We start from the raw sequence: 19,679 nt of genomic DNA on the forward strand, positions 1-19,679 counted from the left end.
TGAGTAGCGTAAGACCGTGGGGGGTTTGAAAAGCATGCATATTGAGACACGGCTCGTGCAATGTAACTCTGTTCAAATTTGAAGTCACACGTTTCCGGTTACTGTGAAGGTCACGTGTTGCTGCAGCAGCATTCTCGCCTGAAATTATCTTGAAAGTGTATTTTGTGACCCAAAAAGAGTAATATTTCAAACTTTTTATATGCACTGTGTACACACAAGCACGCATATTGAGACACGGCTCGTGCAATGTAACTCTGTTCAAATTTGAAGTCATGTGTTTCTGCCTAGTGTGGAGGTCACATGTTTCCGGTTACTGTGGAGCTCCACAGTGTCTGCAGCCAGGTGTTCTTGGTCTACAGTGGGATTCAGCAGTCCTATTGGCCCATAGGTCACCGTAGACTCCGGGCCAATGAAAAGACGTAACTGTCTACAGTCACCGTAGACTTTACACTACTGTAGACGCGATCACCTACTACGAGAGTATACCTTGAATGGCTCAGTGGAAAAACAACTGGTTTGTCCTCTGGGCTTTATCTCTCTGGTATACCTCTTCAAGTGGTTAGCGAAGGCTGTGAGTCTTTGCGTGGCAGTTTCTAAGGCATCTTGTTGTTACTCCTTCTTGCACCCCCTTTCTACATTTTCATACCTTTCTGCAGTTCCAATAAGGAGCAAACTCCATGGTGCCTTGATCTTGGCCTGTAGTGTCGTTCTCCATGGAGGGTACATCTCCCTGTGGCTTTTTAACTTGTTGCCAAGCATCTCAAAGATAACTGTTGTTATGGTGTTGCAGGGACAATAATGCTGTATTCACTTTCAGAGGGTACTTCACATGGTCTTGGTAATTGGCTGCTGAGGGAACCACAATCCTCTTTTTCAGGTGACCTGACTCTGACCTGAGGGATCGGCTAGAATACCACTGGGTTTAATTACCAGTAGGTATAGTGGCCGAACCATGATCGGAAAGTCGGTGGTTCGAATCCACTGAATGGCTACCCTGAGTAAGGTACCGTCCCTACACACTGCCCCCTGGGCACTGGATTGGTGGCTGCCCACCGGGCACTGGATTGGTGGCTGCCCACCGCTTCACTGAGTGAATGGGTTAAATGCAGAGGAGTAATTTCCCTATGGGGATTAATAAAGTTCACATTATGTTTACATTAAGTCACACCATCCACAGGATGGTAGGTTGTACCCCGTCACACATATTCACACCAGGACAGAGAGTGACAAAGTGGGAGAAATGGGGAGGGGGGCATCATCATGTTTATGAAAGAGTAGAAAAGGCTTGGTGGACTCCAGAGATGCACCCAAGAAGTACTTCATCAGAAGAATAAAGACCTACATTGTTAAGAAAAACAGATGATTTTTTTCATATACAGTATCCATGTTATTTATATATAGCATAAAAAATAATATGGGCTATGTGGTCAAGGTAAGCGTACCTGCAAACATATGAGAGACCAGACAAAAAAATAAGGCATGAATACAATACAAACATTGTTTTTTCTTTATTTTTTAAGAGTTTATTTACAGGTTTCCTAAGACTTTTGATAGAAGAGACAGGAGAGACCGATGGCCCTATAACAGTCCCAACAAAGGAGGAGAAGGAAACACTACAGCTGCTTTTCAATCACATGGAAGCTATCAGCAAGTTAAAAAGCATCAGCATGGGTGTTTGATAGTGGAAGCTGCAATCTTTAAAAAATGTCTTAGCCCATCAGACCCAGCTGTTTTTAAGGGCCCAGCCTAAGCAGCTCATCTATGGCTCTCACCCGGCTCAAGACTTTGTAGATTACATTTTGTGAAACTAAGGGAGACAAAATATTTGCTGAGTTGACAGTGGAAGCACCGTCAATCATTGGTGTCATTATTGCATTTTTCTACACAGCGTTTTGATGCCAAGTTATTTTAATATTAATGTGACATCATGCTGAATGCAATATCATCTCACTGGGTCAGAGGTTGTTGGGAAATTGTCATGGGAACTTGGGTATTGATGGTGATTCGCTGTCTTGTTTGACACCGAATCATCCCTGTAATGGCTCTTCTGAACCTGCAAGAAAAGGCGATTTAAGTCCTTCTACACACCACCATCACTACATACTACAGACAGATATACACAGCATATAAAAATGTTAATGTGACACAGAAATATCCCACTTTATCCCACATATTGGTTTCTTATGCAAAAGTGTATTAGCACAGAAATATTAACTATTGTCATAGCATACTTAGGAGAAAACACTCACTTTTTGTTGGCAATGACGTAAATACAGGGATTATAAAAGGTGGAGGACTTGGCAAAGAGTGGAGCAATAATAGCCATGGGGGCAGGGATAGTCTTTGGGTCACTAAACGATGCCCACAGACAGACCATGGAGTATGGAGACCAGGCAACCAGGAACATGACAATCATTACAATTGACATCTGTCAGCAACAAACAACAACAACATTATATAAAACATACAAATTTACTCCATGTAGTATAAATTATGTATCCCATGTGGACCACAACCCACATGGGATAGACTCTATATTTTTTTCTGAATTTCACGTTTATTATATAGAACTAAATTACTTTCCAATTTTCAAGAACACTGTGGTCTGAACTAAAGCTATAACCATGGTAAAAAATGGTTAGTCTACCAAACTTGGAAAAGGTGTCAGCGGTAATGTTGTAATATTGAACAAAATAGATCGGATATTTGTAAAAAACAAATTTTGACCAGAACTATTCTTCTCTGTTTAAACATGCATTTGATAAATACAGATGCATGTGGCATTAACAAACAAAGCCTAAAAATGCTAACTGTGGCTCAGTTTCACCTTGGTGACATCCATTTGATCAGACCAATCCATGTTAATGCAGTCCAGGCAGTTGCTTGCTTTGTATCTCCTGACAGTGATTGACACACTGTAGTAGCAGTAAAACATGACACACAGAGGAACCACAAAGTTCACAGCAATCACTGCCATAGTGTAAGAAATAAAAGACCTGGGAAAGAAAAGTACAGATAGTTATAAAGCATTCTCATACCAAGACATACTAGATTTGTTTTATCTTAGCTAAGCAATGACAGATTAACATTTTAAACAAGGTTTTAAATCCTAAAAATACATTCTGTTATATTTAATGCAAACATGCTTACAATGTAAGTGAAAAAACTAAACAGTTCAGAGAAAAATTATTTGCCCCCTTCCTAATTATTTTATGTGTCATGGCCTCTGTATGCCATATCCTAAGGAATATATTTACCCCTCATTTTTCAGTTCAGTACTGTCACCTGTTGATGCAAAAGGCGAAAAAGGTAGGGCACCCTACAGGTGACGAGAGCAAATGCTACAGCAGGCTGCATGATGATCATGATGCACATGTAAGGAACTTTTTTCTATATAAGGGAGCTAACGAGCATCATAGCCATCATAGCCACAAAATAATTTTCTCTCAAAATGCAACATTTTCACTGTGTTTTGTTCTTTGGAATTTTTGCCCATTGCACTTTATGTAGTCCTGTGTTGATTGTCTGTCATATGTAGCACCATGGGCTTGGAGGAACGTTGTCTCATTTCACTGTGTACTGTACAACTGCACATGATTGGAATGACAAGCCACTTGATGTTGAAATGCTACAATAACAACCCATAAAATATGTGGAAATGCATCAGGAGTGTAACAGACTGTAAACACAATAACCAACAGGTTAGCTATTATCCAACTCTCCCTGACACCTTGAACCGTTTCTTCGAATCACCTCGACTCATCCAGCAGCAGAAAGACTGTATATCTCCTCCAGCTGGAGGAGCAGCACCAGCCTCTCATCCCTCATCTAAACCAAGTGAGTTCCACCCTGAGGAGGATTAACACCAACAGAGCTACAGGACCAGATAAGGCCGAAGGCAGGACTTTGAAGGCATGCACTGACCAACTGACAGGATTTTTCTGAAAAGGATGCATCAGAGGATGCCGTCGCAATAGCACCGTACTGAGCCCTGACCCACTTCGAACATTCCAGCTCTTATATTAGGATGTTGGTTCTGAAGCCTTATAACCCTGTTGGTAGTTGTTTCTAGGATCTGCTGGAGCCACTTGCCTAGTTGGGGGTCACTGCACCGAGCACTCCGATTACCACTGGGACCACTGTTACCTTCACCCTCCACATCTTCTCGAGCTCTTCTCTGAGCCCTTGGTACTTCTCCAGCTTCTCGTGTTTCTTCTTCCTGATGTTGCTGTTATGCGGTATTGCTACTTCGATCACTACAGCCGTCTTCCTCTGCTTGTCCAACACTACTATGTCCGGTTGGTTAGCCATCACCATTTTGCCCATTTGTATCTGGAAGTCCCACAGGATTTTAGCTTGGTCATTCTCAACCACTCTAGGGGGCATCTGCCATTTAGACCTCTGGACTTCCAGTCCATACTCGGTACAGATGTTTCTGTTTACTATAATGGTGTATTGGTTATGGCGTTCCATGTATGCCATGCCTGCTAGCATCTTGCACCCTGCTGTTATGTGCTGGATTGTCTCAGGGGGATCTTTACACAACCTGCACCTGGGGTCTTGCCTGGTGTGATAGACCCCAGCCTCTATGGATCTTGTGCTCAGAGCTTGTTCCTGTGCTGCCATGATTAGTGCCTCTGCACTGTCTTTCAATCCAGCTTTGTCTAGCTACCCACAGAACTTCTCAATGTATGCCACTTCCTCTATCTGCCGGTGGTACATACCGTGCAGGGGCCTATCCTTCCATGATCATTCCTCCTCTTCCTCCTCTTTCTTGGGTTTCTGCTGCCTGAGGTATTCACTGAACATGTGGTCAGTTGGGGCCATCTTCCTGTTGTATTCATGGATGTTTCTTATCTCATCCTCGACCGTGGTCCTGACACTCACCAGTCTCCGGCTTCCTTCTTTCTGCTTAGCGTACAGCCTCAGGGTGCTGGACTGGAACCATTCATGGTCAGTAGCTTCCTGGTTTTGATGTCAGGGGCTACTATCTCCTCATTTGGCTGGCTTATAGTCAAAGGAAAATCGTGTATTTGCGTTATCAGCTACATGAAATGTGCTCTTTTAGGATCACTAAGCAAATGTCTACGTGACTTCTGACATGGATTCTTGTGTGATAAACAACTAACAGCTTCCTCTTTCTGTAAGAACATGCAGACTTAGAAAAGGGGAACCTTAGTTCTGAGTTCTTAGAATAACTCTGTTATCTTTGTACATACACACACAATGTTTTACTATGACCCTGATGAAGGCCACAAGCCGAAACGCGTTGGTCAATTATTAAAGTTGTTCTTCGTTTCTCAAGTGTTGCTGGAGTTCCTGCTTTTTTAATTCTTTCATCTTCTCCATGCACCTTGGAAGCAGGTGAAGTTGTGCCAGGATTTTTTGCTGTGAAGTCTTGATATTTAACAGGACAGAGCATCTCCTTGGTACATCCCGCACTTGATGGCGACCTGTGCTATGGACTTGTAGTTGGCCTCTAGTGTTGTACGCCAGCGGTCCCCAACCCCCGGGCCTCGGACCGGTACCGGTCCATGAGTCGTTTGGTACCAGGCCGCGAGAGTTGAGGCTCAGGTGTGAAATGTATGGTTTTCATGGTTTTTATCGGTTTTCAGCGTTATTTTGTTATCGTTTTTATCGTTAACTCGGTTTTCCTGGGTCTTTTCACGTGTGTTATGAATAAATCTTCTTATTTTCAGTACCGGTACTAGTTTTATTTTGTTGTATTTATCCGCAACACCTTAAAGGCAGGTCCGTGAAAATATTGTCGGGCATAAACCGGTCCGTGGCGCAAAAAAGGTTGGGGACCGCTGTTGTACGCCACATCCCCATTAAGTTGCTGATCAAGGCTCTTAGGGTCCTGTTGATCTTGTACAATTCTAGGCACTTAAGGATCCAGGTGTGGGGCATCCAGTCAAAGGCCTTCTTGTAATCAATCCAGGTTGGTCAGCCTAGTCTTGCAGTCTCAGGTGACTGCTCTGTCTACCAGTGGCTGGGGTTTCGCTCCTCTGGTATTGTTTCCAACTCCTTTCTGTGCCCCACTCATGTATTGAGCCATGTGCTTATTCATCTTAGCCGCTATGATGCCTGACACGAGCTGCCTTGTGGTTATTGGCTGGTGGTTGGACGGGATTGGTCCCTTCTGGGGTCCTTGAGGATCAGGACTGTCCGGCCTTTGGTTAGCCATTCTGTCAACTAGCAGCTGGTTCATTTGTGCTGCCAGGTGCTTGTGGAGTAGAGTCAGCTTCTTCAGCCAGTAGGCGTGAACCATGTCGGGGCCTGTCCAACTCTTCATACTGGAGACCCTGTCTTGGATCTCTGCTACTGTGATGGTTACTGGACCCTATTCAGGGAGGTTGCTGTGGTGCTGCTCTTAGATCCACTAGCTACTGAGCATTGCCGTTATGGGTTGTGTCCTTCTCCCATATGCTCTTCCAGTATTGCTCCATCTCCAGCCTTGGTGGTGATGTTCTCATATTGTTCCTCTGCCACTGTGAGAACACCTTGGCTGGTTCTGTGGAGAACAGCTGGTTTATTCATCTGCCTTCGATCTCTCTGGAGTATCTCTTCAAGTGGCTGGCCAAGGCTGTGAGTTTTTTCTTTGGCACTTTCCAAGGCCTCAGGCATGTACACCTTGCTGTACTTCTTTGACACCTTCTTTGTTGCACCTTTCTGCAGCTCTGATAGTTGACTAACCTCCCTCCATACTACTTTGATGTGGGCCTCTATTCTCCTTTTCCATGAAGGGTACTTTTAACTTGTAACCAAGCATCTCACTGATCACTGCTGCTGTAGTATAGATCATCTGGTTAGTCTTGGTAATGGTGGCGTTAGGTATCTTCCGTAGTGCTGCATTCGCATCATCTAGTAGATCTTCTGAGGCTACTTCAGTTAATCTTGGTAACCGGCTACGGAGGATCCAGGTTTCAAGCTTCGCCATGTTTCAGGTCAGTTCTTCTCGCACTCAACGATCCTTCTTCTATCGCACTTGGGGCTTGGTACCCAATCTCTGGTATGGGTGATGATGATGACATCTCCTCCCTGACCTGTCGTCCTGGTTCCCCCTTGCCACAGCATGTGTGTTGTACTTCGTGAGAGTAGTCCCTTTTTCTGAATGTTGGAACACTGAGCTACTAGTTGTTTCGCCATCAGCATATAGTTGGTGTCTGTTCCAAACATAACCATATTTGACTAATGTGGATAGGCCATGTGCCAGGCCAAGTTGGAATGGTGGAAAACTAAGTTGGAGCATTATTTAGGAGTGAGCCCTAGCACCATCTCCAAATTAAAGGTCAAGTTCCGTATAAAGGGAAATGTCAGAGACAGGCCACAAAGTAGGCATCCCAAGAAGATGAGACCAAAAAAGACAGTTTCTTTACCCTGTGACCACTTTACGAAGCATAGGCATTCTTTTACAGATTTACAGTCAAGGCTTTCCAGATGATATAGCCGATGGCTCTCTACTCACAATAAAAGACAGCATACAGCCAATATCCAGTCTCATATGGCGGCCAGGAGGCCCTTCACAATCAGACCTCTTTATGCTGGTGTTGACAACATGTGTAGTGTAAGCTGAAGATGTGGAGAAACATCATGTTCAGTGGTCCAGTTTTGGCCTACTGTGGTTGGATCATAGGGTCAAAGTGTGGAGAGGACACAGAAAACACTATGGTAATTGCTTAACCAATAGGGTGAAAGCTTTTGTCGTTACTGGAGGCAATTTCAGTGGAGTGAGATCTTAAAATAAGATTCTGCAACCAGTGACAAGCCCATATCTCCACAGTCTAGGACAAAACTGTAGTCTACAAGATGACAATGCTTGACCCAACAGAGTGGAGTTTAAGCCTCCAGAATTTGAGGCTAAAGAGGATGGACCTGCCGGCAAACCTGACCTGGGATTTCTGTCCTTGATCATTGCTGCACCCAATCACGTAGCAGAATATAGGCATTATGAGGGGGGGAAATAGTGATAATTTCTATGTAAACTATATATCAGTGATTTGACGTGATCGCTACCACTTATCCAATATGGCAGAAAGTTGTTGAGGAACGTGTGCATGATGTCATGTGCAAAACCGCTATATAGTGTCAAATCACCAAAACATTACCTTTGCATCCTGTGATAGTAGAAACACCAATGGCTTTATTGGGGTGGACTGTTTGGGCTATTGAAAAAAAACCTGAGCTAATGGAGAGGCAAATATCTGTTAAAACTCCTTTTTTTAGTAGCTTTTTATCCAAAATATCAAGTACATTATCCCTTAAAGACTCACGCATCATTCTGTCTCCAGTTGATGGTACATGTAGCTCCAGTGGGGTCAGGGGCATAACCAGCCCAGCCAACAATTGGCATGGAGCACCAGAACACAGCATTCAGCCATGCTGCCAGAATAAGAAGACTGTATGATCGTACCGTCATTTTCTCACCTGGAGAGAGAAATGATGTATAGAAAAAATGAAAGTCAGTACCTGTGACAATAAAGTCATCATGAATTTAATGAGTGATTGTAGTTAGCGCTACAATCGCTCCATAACTAAGAAAGTTAGTGCTTTTTTAAGCTGCAGATAGTTAAATGAATGTTTAATAGAGATTAGCAAACTGTTGATTTTTAAGTACACCCACAATTCCACAAAAGCTGGGATAGTGTGTAAATATAAATAAATAAATAAATCCTTGCAGTTGTCCATTTTTCCTGCTTCTCACACATGAAGTTTGAAGACAAAATTTTCCCTAATATGTCCCACCCATGTTACGAAGTAAATAGATATTTTTTAATGTATATCTGCTCATTAGATTGTTTTATGTATAAAAGAAGGCCAGCTTTGAGACTAGGTCACATTCTGACAGGAAACTGGATGTTTTTTTGTAGAGTATGAGCAACAGACAGAGTGAAACTAAGTTCAGACAGGTTGTCCTGGCAACAGACCTTAGAAAGGGGAAGTATTGCAAGCTGCACAGGAAGTTTTAGTGCACAGGCATATTAATAAATCAGACACAGAAAAGAGGAACTGAATAGAAGGAGTTTTGTTTGTAATGAAACTGTGTGTGACGTGTGAAGTACCGAAATAACATCATATAAGACACATGTTGAGCTTGTAATGTTAGAGATCCTGTAACTGGCTTTTGGGGCTGTGCAGGGCTCTCTCTTCCGGAAGATGATTGAATAAAAGAAATATAAAATGTTTTGACCACTATGAGTCGGGTTTTCTCTGTTCTATCATGGGGACAAAAGAATCGGGTTTAATACCCACTAACAGGAGCCATGATGAACAGATAATTTGTATTATTAACTTTACCTGTGAGTGGCCATAATGTCATGCCTAATGGTCCAATGTGGTGGTCCAATATAGAATTCTCGCTGCTCAACTATCCTGGCTCTTCTTTGTTACATTTGTCATTTCACGAGACTTTTGTGAACCCTGGACCCCGTGAGTGAGAGTGAGCTGCTTGTGTGGAGACTGTTTGGACAAGGAGCGGAGCGAGTGCGAAGAAGTGTGTTTCCCCAGCCTGTGATCCCCGGGACCCTGGTGTTTCCCCCCTTCATGTGTACATAGCGCACCAGTGTGATTAATAAAGAATTGTTGAACCGTGCCTCCTCAGTCTGCACCTGAGTCCGTTCCACCGCCGTGACAGTACATTGTTACCTGTATATATGAACTTCAGTTGCTTATGTATATAGGACCACTTTGTGTCTTCCTTTTATATTTTACATTCCCCTTGTTATAAGAGCTGTATAACACCCAAATTTCTCATCCGTGGGATAATAAAGGTTTATTCTATTCTATTCTATTCTTGAAGTTTAAGTTTTGAGAAGTGCCATCTTCTGTCTGTACGGAAGATTACATCATGTAGTTGGTTCATTGGCTGTGGCTAATAGACTTACATTAGTTTATGTTAACTAACTAGTATCAGAACTGATAACTCAGTTTGCTACACACATAACTACACCACACCACAAACATAACTAAATTTCTCCCTGAAACAATCCCATCCCACCAGCAGTTTGTCCACAGGAAAAATAGGCTAATACTGTATGTGTGTCGAACAAAAAAAAAGCAACAACAACAACAACAACAAAAAAGATATGGACTTTGCGACAAGGGGGGAAAATGCATTGGACTTTGTTTACACGAACATTCCGTGCGTGCACAGAGCAAAGCCCCGCCCCCACCTCAGATATTCACAGACCACTTGTCTGTTATGCTAATTCTAGCATACAGACCACTCGTCAGACGCTGCAAACCGGTTCTGAGACAAGTGAGAACCTGAACTGCAGGAGCTATCTCTGCTCTTCAGGACTGTTTTGAGCACACTGACAGGGACATGGAGGCTGCAACAAATGGTGACTTGAAGGAGTACACATCATCTGTGACCAAATGTATAAGCAAGTTGATCGATGATGTCACTGTCTCCAAGACTATCATAATATGCTCCAACCAGAAACTGTGGATGACTGCAGAGGTGGGTGAGCTGCTAAACTCTGCCATCAGAGCAGGCAACAAGGCCACTCTGAGCGAGGGCCAAACTGTCTTAAACCATCAGCGCAGCGAAGTATGTGCATGGCCAGAGAAATCACAGCCACTTCCAGGACAGAGGTGACACGTGGTGCATGTGGCAGGGCATCCAGGCCATCACCAACTACAGGACGACGACACCAGCCTGTGATAATGACGCCTCCCTACCAGATGCGAGGTTCGACACTCAGAACGGTTCTGTGTCTGACCTTGGCCAATGTGAGAAAAACTCTTCACAGTTAACCCACGGAAGAGTGCTTGTCCACATAACATCCGTGTGAGAGTGCTTGGGGAATGTGTAGACCAGCTGGCAGATGTCCTCACTGACATCTTCAACCTCTCCCTAAGCTGTCATTCCAAACGGGTCTCAAGGCTACCATCATGCTTCCTGTGGCAAAGAAGTGTTTTGCCTCAACGACTACTCACACCAATCATGATGAAGTGCTTTGAGAGGCTCGTCATGAGGCACATTAAAACCGTGCTGCCACCCACACTGGACTCACTGCAGTTCGCCCCAACCTGTCAACAGATGATGCCTTCATCACCCCCCTACATCTTGCCCTCACCCACCTGGACAATAAGGACAGGTGGGTGACAGGACAGGTGCTGTTCATAGACTTCAGTTCAGCATTCAACATGATCATTCCTCAGCATCTGTTTTGAAAGCTGAGCCTGCTGGGCCTTAACACCTCCCTCTGCAACTGGAGGTTTTAAAGATACGGTACAGTTACCATACCAGACAGTGATGCAGCTGCTCAGGATGCTCTCTATAGTCCCTCCATATAAGGTGGTGAGAATAGGTGGTGGGAGATGGGCTTTTCTCAGCTTCCACAGGAAGTAGAGACGCTGTTGGGCTTCCTTAGTTATGGAGCTGGCGTTGAGGGACCGGGAAAGGTTCTCCACCAGGTGGACACCAAGAAATTTGGTGTTCTTGATGACCTCCACAGAGGATTCATTGATGTTCAGTGGACAGTGATCTCTCTATGCTCTCCTGAAGTCGACAATCATCTCTTTTGTTTTGTCCACGTTTAGAGGCAGGTTGTTGACTCTACATCACTCCGTTAGCTGTTGCACCTCCTCTCTGTATGCTGACTCGTCATTCTTGCTGATGAGACCCATCAGAGTCGTGTCATTGGCGAACTTGATGAAATGGTTCAAACTCATCGTTGGTCAGCAAAGTGAACAGCAGTGGGCCGAGCATACAGCCCCTTAGGGGCTCCAGTGCTCATTGTGGTGGTATTGCAGATGCTGTTACCGATCTGGACTGTCTGAGGTCTCTCTGTCAGAAAGACCAGGGTGGTAAATGGTAAATGGACTGATTCTTATATAGCGCTTTTCTACTCTCTCGGAGCACTCAAAGTGCTTTAAACTAATGCTTTAAACTGTTATATGTAGCACCATGGTCTTGGAGGAAAACCATCTCGTTTCACTGTGCACTGCACCACTGTACCTGGTTGAAATGACAATAAAGCCACTTGACTTGACTAGACTTGACTACTGCAAAGACCGGTGGCTGTAAAGCGGTTGGTGCCTACCATGAGATCCCCAAACCAGATGGTGGACACCTGAGGTGAAGGGAGCCATCAACCTGAATGAGTCCTATTAGTCTCTGCTAGCCTGTAACCTTGGGAGGCACCTGACAGGTACTGGTAAGTCAAGTGGAATGCTGCTTGGGCAGCATCTGAAGCAAAAACTTTCAGGCCATGGAAAAAGACTTTCAGACTGTGTCGAAGCAATTCTGGCAAACTATCAGGTGACTAAGGAGAGGAAGCTGTACTAAACTCACGTTGTATAGTGCAGACTTCAACTGAAGATATAGTCGGGCTGTTGAAGGAAAACTTTGAGTACCACCTTAAGCTCAGAGACACATCACTAGGGTTGAGATCACTGAGGTAGTTAAACAACTCGTTGGTGGCAGGGCCCCTAGGGTGGATGATATTCACCTTTGAAGGCCTGGATGTTGTACAGCTTATCTTGGTTGGCACGCCTCCCCAACATCACATGGAGATCTGCTGACATTTCTAGAAATTGGGCCAACTTTATTAAACCTCCCAAAATGTGACTATCCAGAGTTGGGACCAGGAAATAGACAGTGTTACGTGCCTTTCTGCAGCTTCTCGCCACCTATTATCGCACAAAAAGACAATCCCTATAGAAACTGTGTCTGTTCCCAGACCACCTAAAAAATAGTAAAAAACAATTTCAAGATTAAACAATATAGTCTTTAACTGAACTAAAGAGTAAAACAGTGAAATGTGGATTATTAAACATTGCGGCTCTAAGTCCCTGCCAGTAAGTGATTTAATAAGTGATCAACGTGATTACAGCAAGATGATTATGTTAGTATGATTCAGGGTTGTTTATTAATTTAAACTAACTGTCAGAATCTTCTAAGCACAAGCCAAAGAGGGAAGTGACAGCAATCTTTCACTTCAGCTTATTAATCAACAGTAGACCCAGACAGAGTTTTTATGCATTCGAAAGCCTAACGCTTAGCCTTGTCCATCCTAACTGAAAAATTCAAAAACCTGCTCAGCTCAGATAAAATAATTATTGTGGTTGATTGTAACATCCATGGAGATGATGAAAATGACAACACAGCATTTAATCTATTATTAGACTCAACTGGCTTTTCTCAAAATGTAAAAGAGCCCACCCACCACTTTAATCGCACTTTAGATCTCGTTCAGACATATTGGCATAGAAACTGAACTAACAGTATTTCCTGAAAACCCTCTTTTTCTTATCATTTCTTGTTAACATTTAAATATACAACAATAGATTACAAAGCAGTGGTTAACGCATTTATTAGAGTACATGTCTTTCTGAAAATGCTGTAACTAATCTTGAGGATATAATTCCTACACTGTTTACATCTTCAGTCCAAGTGCAGAAAAGCCATTCTAGTCACATAGAGGTCGATGATCTTGTTAATAGTATTACATCTTCCCTGCATACAACTCTGGATACCCAAACTGAAAATGAAAACCTCAAATCAGAATTAGTTGACTCTGTGGTATAACTCCTAAACGTGTACCTTAAAGCAGTTTTCTAGGCTGGACGATTGTAATTCATTTTTATCAGACTGTCTTAAAAACTCCTTTAAAAGCCTTCAGTTAACCTAAAATGCTGCAGCAGGGTCTGACAGGGACTACAAAGATGGAGTATATCTTTCCCATATGGCTTCTCTTCATTGGCTCCCTGTTTACATTGTTAAGCACTTTGTGCATCATAGACTGTTTGGAAATGTGCTACATAAATAAACCTGACCTTGACCTTGACCCAAATCCTGAAATGAATTAAACCCTCTGGGGTTTAGGGTATAACTGGGCATTTTTTATTATTTTTGATTTTACCCTTATATTTATTCATTAAAAATGTTTACCATGTCTGGTATGGCATCATTCTTTCCATTCTTCTTTTGTGACTTACAGTTATTTTAAAATTCTGACATAATAAATTAACACAATTGACCTACAAGCACACAAAAATCTATCAAATCTGAGTAGAAAAGTTTGATTTTTTTTTTTTTTTTTTTTTTACTGTGTAAACCACAAACAATTTTGAGTTTAGAAAAGAGAAACATTTTGGATTTGGCTCCTGGTTCCAAATCCTATATAACACTCCAACAGCATCCATAATCATTAAAGAGCAAATAGCTAACTTATTCAATTTAAATGTGTGAATGTGAATGTGTGTGTGAATGGGTGGATGACTGGATGTGTAAAGCGCTTTGGGGTCCTTAGGGACTAGTAAAGCGCTATACAAATACAGGCCATTTACCATTTAAACAGAGGCATTAGACCAGGATGCCACTGTTGCCATCTGCCCTATTGTTGCCACCGGTGAACAAAACCTTATTAGAGATATAGAATAAAAATTACATAATCACAAAATCAGTTTGTATGCTGATGACATTCTTCTAATCCTACAACCTCACTTTTGCCATTACACTTTCTGATCACATCTTTGATAAGTTTTCTGGCTACTCAGTCAACTGGTCTGAGATTCTCCCTTGAAGCCATACAAACCGGGATGCTCTGACTTGGAACCTGCACTGTAATCATACAATTCAAGCCATTAGTTACATTGAAATATATATGTGTTTGATTTGAGATATGAAAAGTTTAGGTTTTGTTTTCCCTTCTACATTTTATAAGATGTCCCAACTTTTTGGAAATTTGGGTTGTACTTCCTGAAAACATCTTCAATGACTCTGTATTTTGGTGAACTTGCAAAAGATTTATTAAATAAAATAGAACAATTTAAGCAGTATTTAAAAGATAAAGAAAAGAACATGAGATTAATCCCACATCACTTTGTGACCAGTATAACTGGTTGTGTGATGAATGATGGAATTAGATGACATGGTAACCCTTGATCATGAATATCTTTGTCAATTTTGTAACAGATAAAAAGGAGTATAAGAATGTGGTCGGGTAAATTATATATGCAAATATTAGGCTCGCTAAGTGGGGTACCTATATGTGGTCTGCAGATGGAAAGGTAACGATCAATGGCCACCACGGTCAGCAGGCCAATACTAGCCATGCCAAAGAATATGTTGAGAGCTGCATAGATCTGGAGACACAGAAACAAAGAAAAAGGCAGGTACTTAAATTCCTTCTTAACGAGAAGGCTGTGATCATGGCTCCAATCCAAAAGATTAAAGCAAGAACCACGGTGCCAACATGTTACAATGGTACAGTGATTTTTGGAATACTGTTACTATGATTTAACAAAAACTTGCAGAAACTTGGAAAAGTTATAAAATTCTAATTTTTACACTGCTCTGACCAAATGTCCTTTCTGAGTCCTGGTCTAGTTATTTATGTTTGTTTAAAATAGTACTGAGGTATGTTGTCTGCAGTGGTGTATTACAGCCATGTCGGGGAAAATTATTGTCTTGGTTCAAAGAAAAAAGCCACACAAATGCAGACGGTGGCAAAGGCACACATTGGTTAGTTTCCTCGATTCTTTTAATACGTTCATAAAAAGGATTACATGGCTCAACAATATTATGCCATAACAATGTTGTGAAAAAAATCTGCCAAAAGACTGAATCAGCCTGGCCATAGATTTTGTAATAAGTAATTTAAGTGTCAAGCTCCCGGGTCTTTTCATCAGTGCTTTGAGTTGGATTATCAACTTGTTTATTTCTTTGAAATTTCCTATTAGCAGTCTTAGTTATAGTTGGTTATGCTGCTGAGTTCTTGCCTCGTTGTTAGTTTCCTTTGGTGCTCACTCCTCCTCTCTCATTCTCTCCGTCGTTTTCTGTATCAAGTCGGTCTTGTCTCCATGTTCATTTGCCTGTTTCTCCAGTCATGTCGCTCCCTGTGTCTCTCGCACTCTCTGTGTGTCTCTTGCTCTTGCCCTGTCTTAGTTTAAGTCCAGTTGTGTTCCCCAGGTATACCACTAACCCAGCAAAATCTAAGACTGTTTGTTTTGCTTCAGAGTCAGCCAGCATAAAAGATGTGCTCCCAAGGCAGTTCTGCCTTCAGCCTTCATCTGCACCCATTCATGTGTTGGTGACTGGGGCCCAGCCAATCCATGTTGTGGTTTCCAGAGCAGCTAGGGGTCCACTGATTCCTGCACCCATACTAGTTGCTAAGGTGGGGACAGCTGGTGTCCAGCCACCACCAGCACCAGTCCTGGCTCCCAGGGTGATGCCAGCAAAGACCAGATGTATTATTGTCGGGTCTACCTTATAATATAAAGCACCTTGAGGTGACTGTTGTTGTGATTTGTATAAATAAAATTGAATTGAACTGAATAGAATAGACCACCTCTGCAACTGTACTAGTTCCTCAGGTGAGAGGAGCTGGTGTCTGGCAGGTTCCTGTGCCATCCCTGTTCCTAGGGTGAAAGCAGCCAGGATCTGTTTTCTGTATTAAGCCAGGCAAATAAACATGGAGTCAAGACTATCTGTTTCGCCTGTCTTTCTCTCCATGTTGCCCACTCTCGCCCTCTCTCCGTGTCGCTCTCTCTCTCTTTATTTAGTCAGTCTGAGTCTCGGTGTGCCTTTCTCGTACTTTCTGTTTTATTTTGACAGCCTCTCGTCCTGTGTGCATTGTGTTCAGTTTTGCTTCCCAGGTCTCGTCAGTGAGATTATGTCCAGCTGTGTTCCCCAGTGGTTTCCTCTCTGCCCCGATTCCCTCTTATGTATATATTGTGTGTGTCTCCCTCTGTCCGTTGTCATGATCTCCTTCTTGGTGTGTGTCCCATTTGATCAGAGCGTCCAGTGTTTGGATCCATAAGTACCTGTCCATTAAGTTTTTTGGATTTAATTATTTGTACTTTCCAGCAATAAAGTTAGGTTCAGTCCAACCTGAGAGGCCTGCATTTGGGTCCTGACCTGTCTGCCACACACTGCGTTTCATGACAGTGAGACTGTGGGACACATTTTATCACTTTAAAAGACATTATGTAACAAAGAGGCTATTTCAGATTTTATCTTATAAATACTCTCCACATATTGACACAGATATGGGTAAAAACTACCTAGATTATATGCAACTGAGTTCACTAACAATGCTAACAAGTGCTAGATTTTTACTTACTGAGGCCTTCTATAGCTGCAATTGGTTGAACTAGATGTGCATGCAGTGGTATTAGAGGCAGTCGTATTCTACATACCTGACAACCAGCATAGCCAAATTTCCAGCTGCCGTGGATGTCTGAAGCAGCGGACATGGGATAGCCAATACCAGCCACTCCAATGTCAGTAAAAGCCAAGTTGATTATTATGAAGTTGGTAGGTGTGCGAAGTTCCTTAAATTTTACAAACATCAATAGCACCACAATGTTGCTCGCTAAACTGATGACACCTGAGAAATGAAAAGAAAGACAGTGTTACAGTGTGAAAGTCAAACATGAAGTTTAAGATTAAGATACCCTATTTGTCACTGTAGTAGGATACAACAAAATGTTATCTGTTGGCTCTCAATTAAGCAATGGCAAGGGATAAAAGTAGCTTTTAAAAAAGACACAAAAATACAAATAAGAGCACTTAGAGAGTTCAACTCCCCGAGATTTAATATGAGATTTAATATCTTCATCCAAATAAAAGTCGACTGAGTAGAAAGTAAATAAAAGTGCTTTAGGTTCCAGTTGCTTTGTCTAAAGCTAAAAAGGATACTGTAATGTATTTAAATATGTCAACATAGGCAGTCTCAGACTGCATTCTGTGGGGCCTTAGATTTGATCAAACATAGCAAACTCATGTAGCATGTTTTCCAGCTGAAAAAATTGCAGCAGAATTTTAATATTTATGAATATAAATAACAAAAATAAATAGCATAATAGCAAATATTACTATATGCAATATTTTTAAAAATCCAACATACACCAGTTGTTGGGGCTCCAGGTTGGTGGTCAAATAGTCAGTTTTGCTTAGGCTGGTTTGTAACTGAGGGAAGTGACCCTGAAGAAACTCTTGGTCTTTTAGGAAATAAGGTCTCATATCATTCAAGAATGTAACCAAACCGTTTCTCGGTCAAGTCACATTAGTTGGAATAATGTTAGTTAATAGCCAGCTGACGGTTTATTGTCAGCTGTCTGTAGACTCCGGAGGGGTCACATGTCTAATCTGCTGACAATAAGTAACTGGAACAATATTGTAAATAAATAATCATGTTTATGCGTTTGTGTGATAGAGCCCAGACTTTAGTCATTATTATACCTATCACACTATTTCAAAAGGCTTTTTGTTGTCCATCTTCACAACAGTGTAGTTTAAACCTATGGGATATTAATAGATGGCCTACTATATGTGCAGTCCTTTTTCCGAAGGAGGTCAAGAAAAACCATCTATCAGTATGGACTTGACTCATATAGCACTTTTCTAGTCTGTCTGAGTACTTTACAACAACTTGCCTCATTCACACAACCACATTTTTTCTGTGCTCTTTCTAACATTCACACACATTCAAACTCTGATGGATTTATTAAAGAGCAACTTGAGGTTAGTATCTTGCCCAAGGATACAGCAGACTGGAGCAGACAGGGGGTCAAACCACAAACCCTCCAATTACTAGGTGACGTGCAAGGTATTTTTTTGAACATTCATCTGCAACCAAGCTTAAAACTGAGCTTTGTGCCAACATCCTGTAACCTAGTATAGACTCTTATTTTGAAAATGAACCCAATACAGACTGGAGATGGTATGTGCATTAGCATCAGGGAGAAAGACAAGATAGAATTAACTTTTGACTGCAAGTCTTTGTTGATTTCCCGTAAAACCTATAGTTTGATCTGTCCTGCAAATAGCAAACAAAAAACAGACATACATGATACCCAGGAGGTTGGCATGATTCTAGAGGATATCTAATCTCCTAGGTGGCTGCTGCTAAGTGGTTACTATAGTGATTATCTCCAGTCTTAGGCTGAAGAATAAACATGGACAACACTCACACAAGAATTTCTCTATAAGCTTGTAAGGAGTTGACCTTACATAAAATAATATAAATCAATCAAATTAAAATGTAAAAATTACATGAAAATAAGAAACAGCTGGTTAAAACTCAATAAATACTGATATCCAAGTTTTGTCAAGAAACCACATTGCTTCTCTGGACCTGGTTGGATGAACCTCATGACACCTCACTGGTAAAGAAAGAATATCAAAGACACATTTAGGATTTAACTCTTAAAATTCAAATGATTATAACAGACTATTATCCCTCTTAAACACACAATGACTGCATTTACACAACTGCAAAAATGAAGAACATAACGCAGAACAAACATGGCAAAACATGACATAATGGCTGTTCATTGTTACCTGCAGTGATGAGATATCCAGCCACAATGTTATGCTCCAGTTGGGTAAATGCACTTTTCCCCCCATAAGGTGCATCTACATTTGAAATATTAACCCCAGAGTCCATCCCCATTTAGTGACCTTCTAGATAAAAACAAACAAACAAAATTACTTGATTAAGGTAAAAACCAAAAAACTGAAAAATTATGGTGATCCTTAAAATTTAAACTGAAGAAAATTAGAAGAAGAATGCAGGCAGGGAGTTTTGTAAAATGCTGTCCTAACTGAAATCTGTACAATGTTATTGTGGAGCAGTGGTGGGCAAACCGTAAGGAATAGGGTTTATGGGATTATTGCATTCCACTGCTCCTCTGTCCCTGTTAGCAGGCAGCAATCTGCATGT

General features: G+C 41.8%; 1 protein-coding gene across 2 annotated transcripts; it reads right to left on the bottom strand.

The window, feature by feature from the left end:
• Positions 1 to 1,529: 1,529 nt before the first annotated feature.
• On the bottom strand, positions 1,530 to 19,660 carry rrh (retinal pigment epithelium-derived rhodopsin homolog). 2 transcript variants are annotated; one of them, XM_005477698.4, is made up of 8 exons: positions 19,604 to 19,660; positions 19,298 to 19,420; positions 17,152 to 17,342; positions 14,997 to 15,096; positions 8,274 to 8,427; positions 2,828 to 2,996; positions 2,250 to 2,428; positions 1,530 to 2,053 (listed from the first exon to the last, which is right to left on the bottom strand). In XM_005477698.4, exons 2-8 carry the CDS (start codon positions 19,407 to 19,409, stop codon positions 1,948 to 1,950), a joined length of 1,011 nt encoding a protein of 336 aa, XP_005477755.1. In that variant the 5' UTR covers positions 19,410 to 19,420; positions 19,604 to 19,660; the 3' UTR covers positions 1,530 to 1,947. The 2 variants fall into 2 exon arrangements, with proteins under 2 accessions (XP_005477755.1, XP_003458212.1); XM_003458164.5 differs by lacking the exon at positions 19,604 to 19,660 and having other exon boundaries at positions 19,298 to 19,597.
• Positions 19,661 to 19,679: the final 19 nt, after the last annotated feature.

This window comes from Oreochromis niloticus, linkage group LG19 (assembly GCF_001858045.2).
Source record: "Oreochromis niloticus isolate F11D_XX linkage group LG19, O_niloticus_UMD_NMBU, whole genome shotgun sequence".
NCBI classification, from domain to species: domain Eukaryota; kingdom Metazoa; phylum Chordata; class Actinopteri; order Cichliformes; family Cichlidae; genus Oreochromis; species Oreochromis niloticus.

Bases quoted from the DNA above. Each gene is read 5' to 3' on its own strand.
- rrh (XM_005477698.4), bottom strand. From the start codon at position 19,409: ATGGGGATGGACTCTGGGGTTAATATTTCAAATGTAGATGCACCTTAT. The intron at 15,097-17,151 runs GTATGTAGAATA...CTGTGTCTCCAG, and splicing joins TTGGCTATGCTGGTTGTCAG to ATCTATGCAGCTCTCAACAT. The intron at 2,054-2,249 runs GTGAGTGTTTTC...CTTTTCTTGCAG, and splicing joins TACGTCATTGCCAACAAAAA to GTTCAGAAGAGCCATTACAG.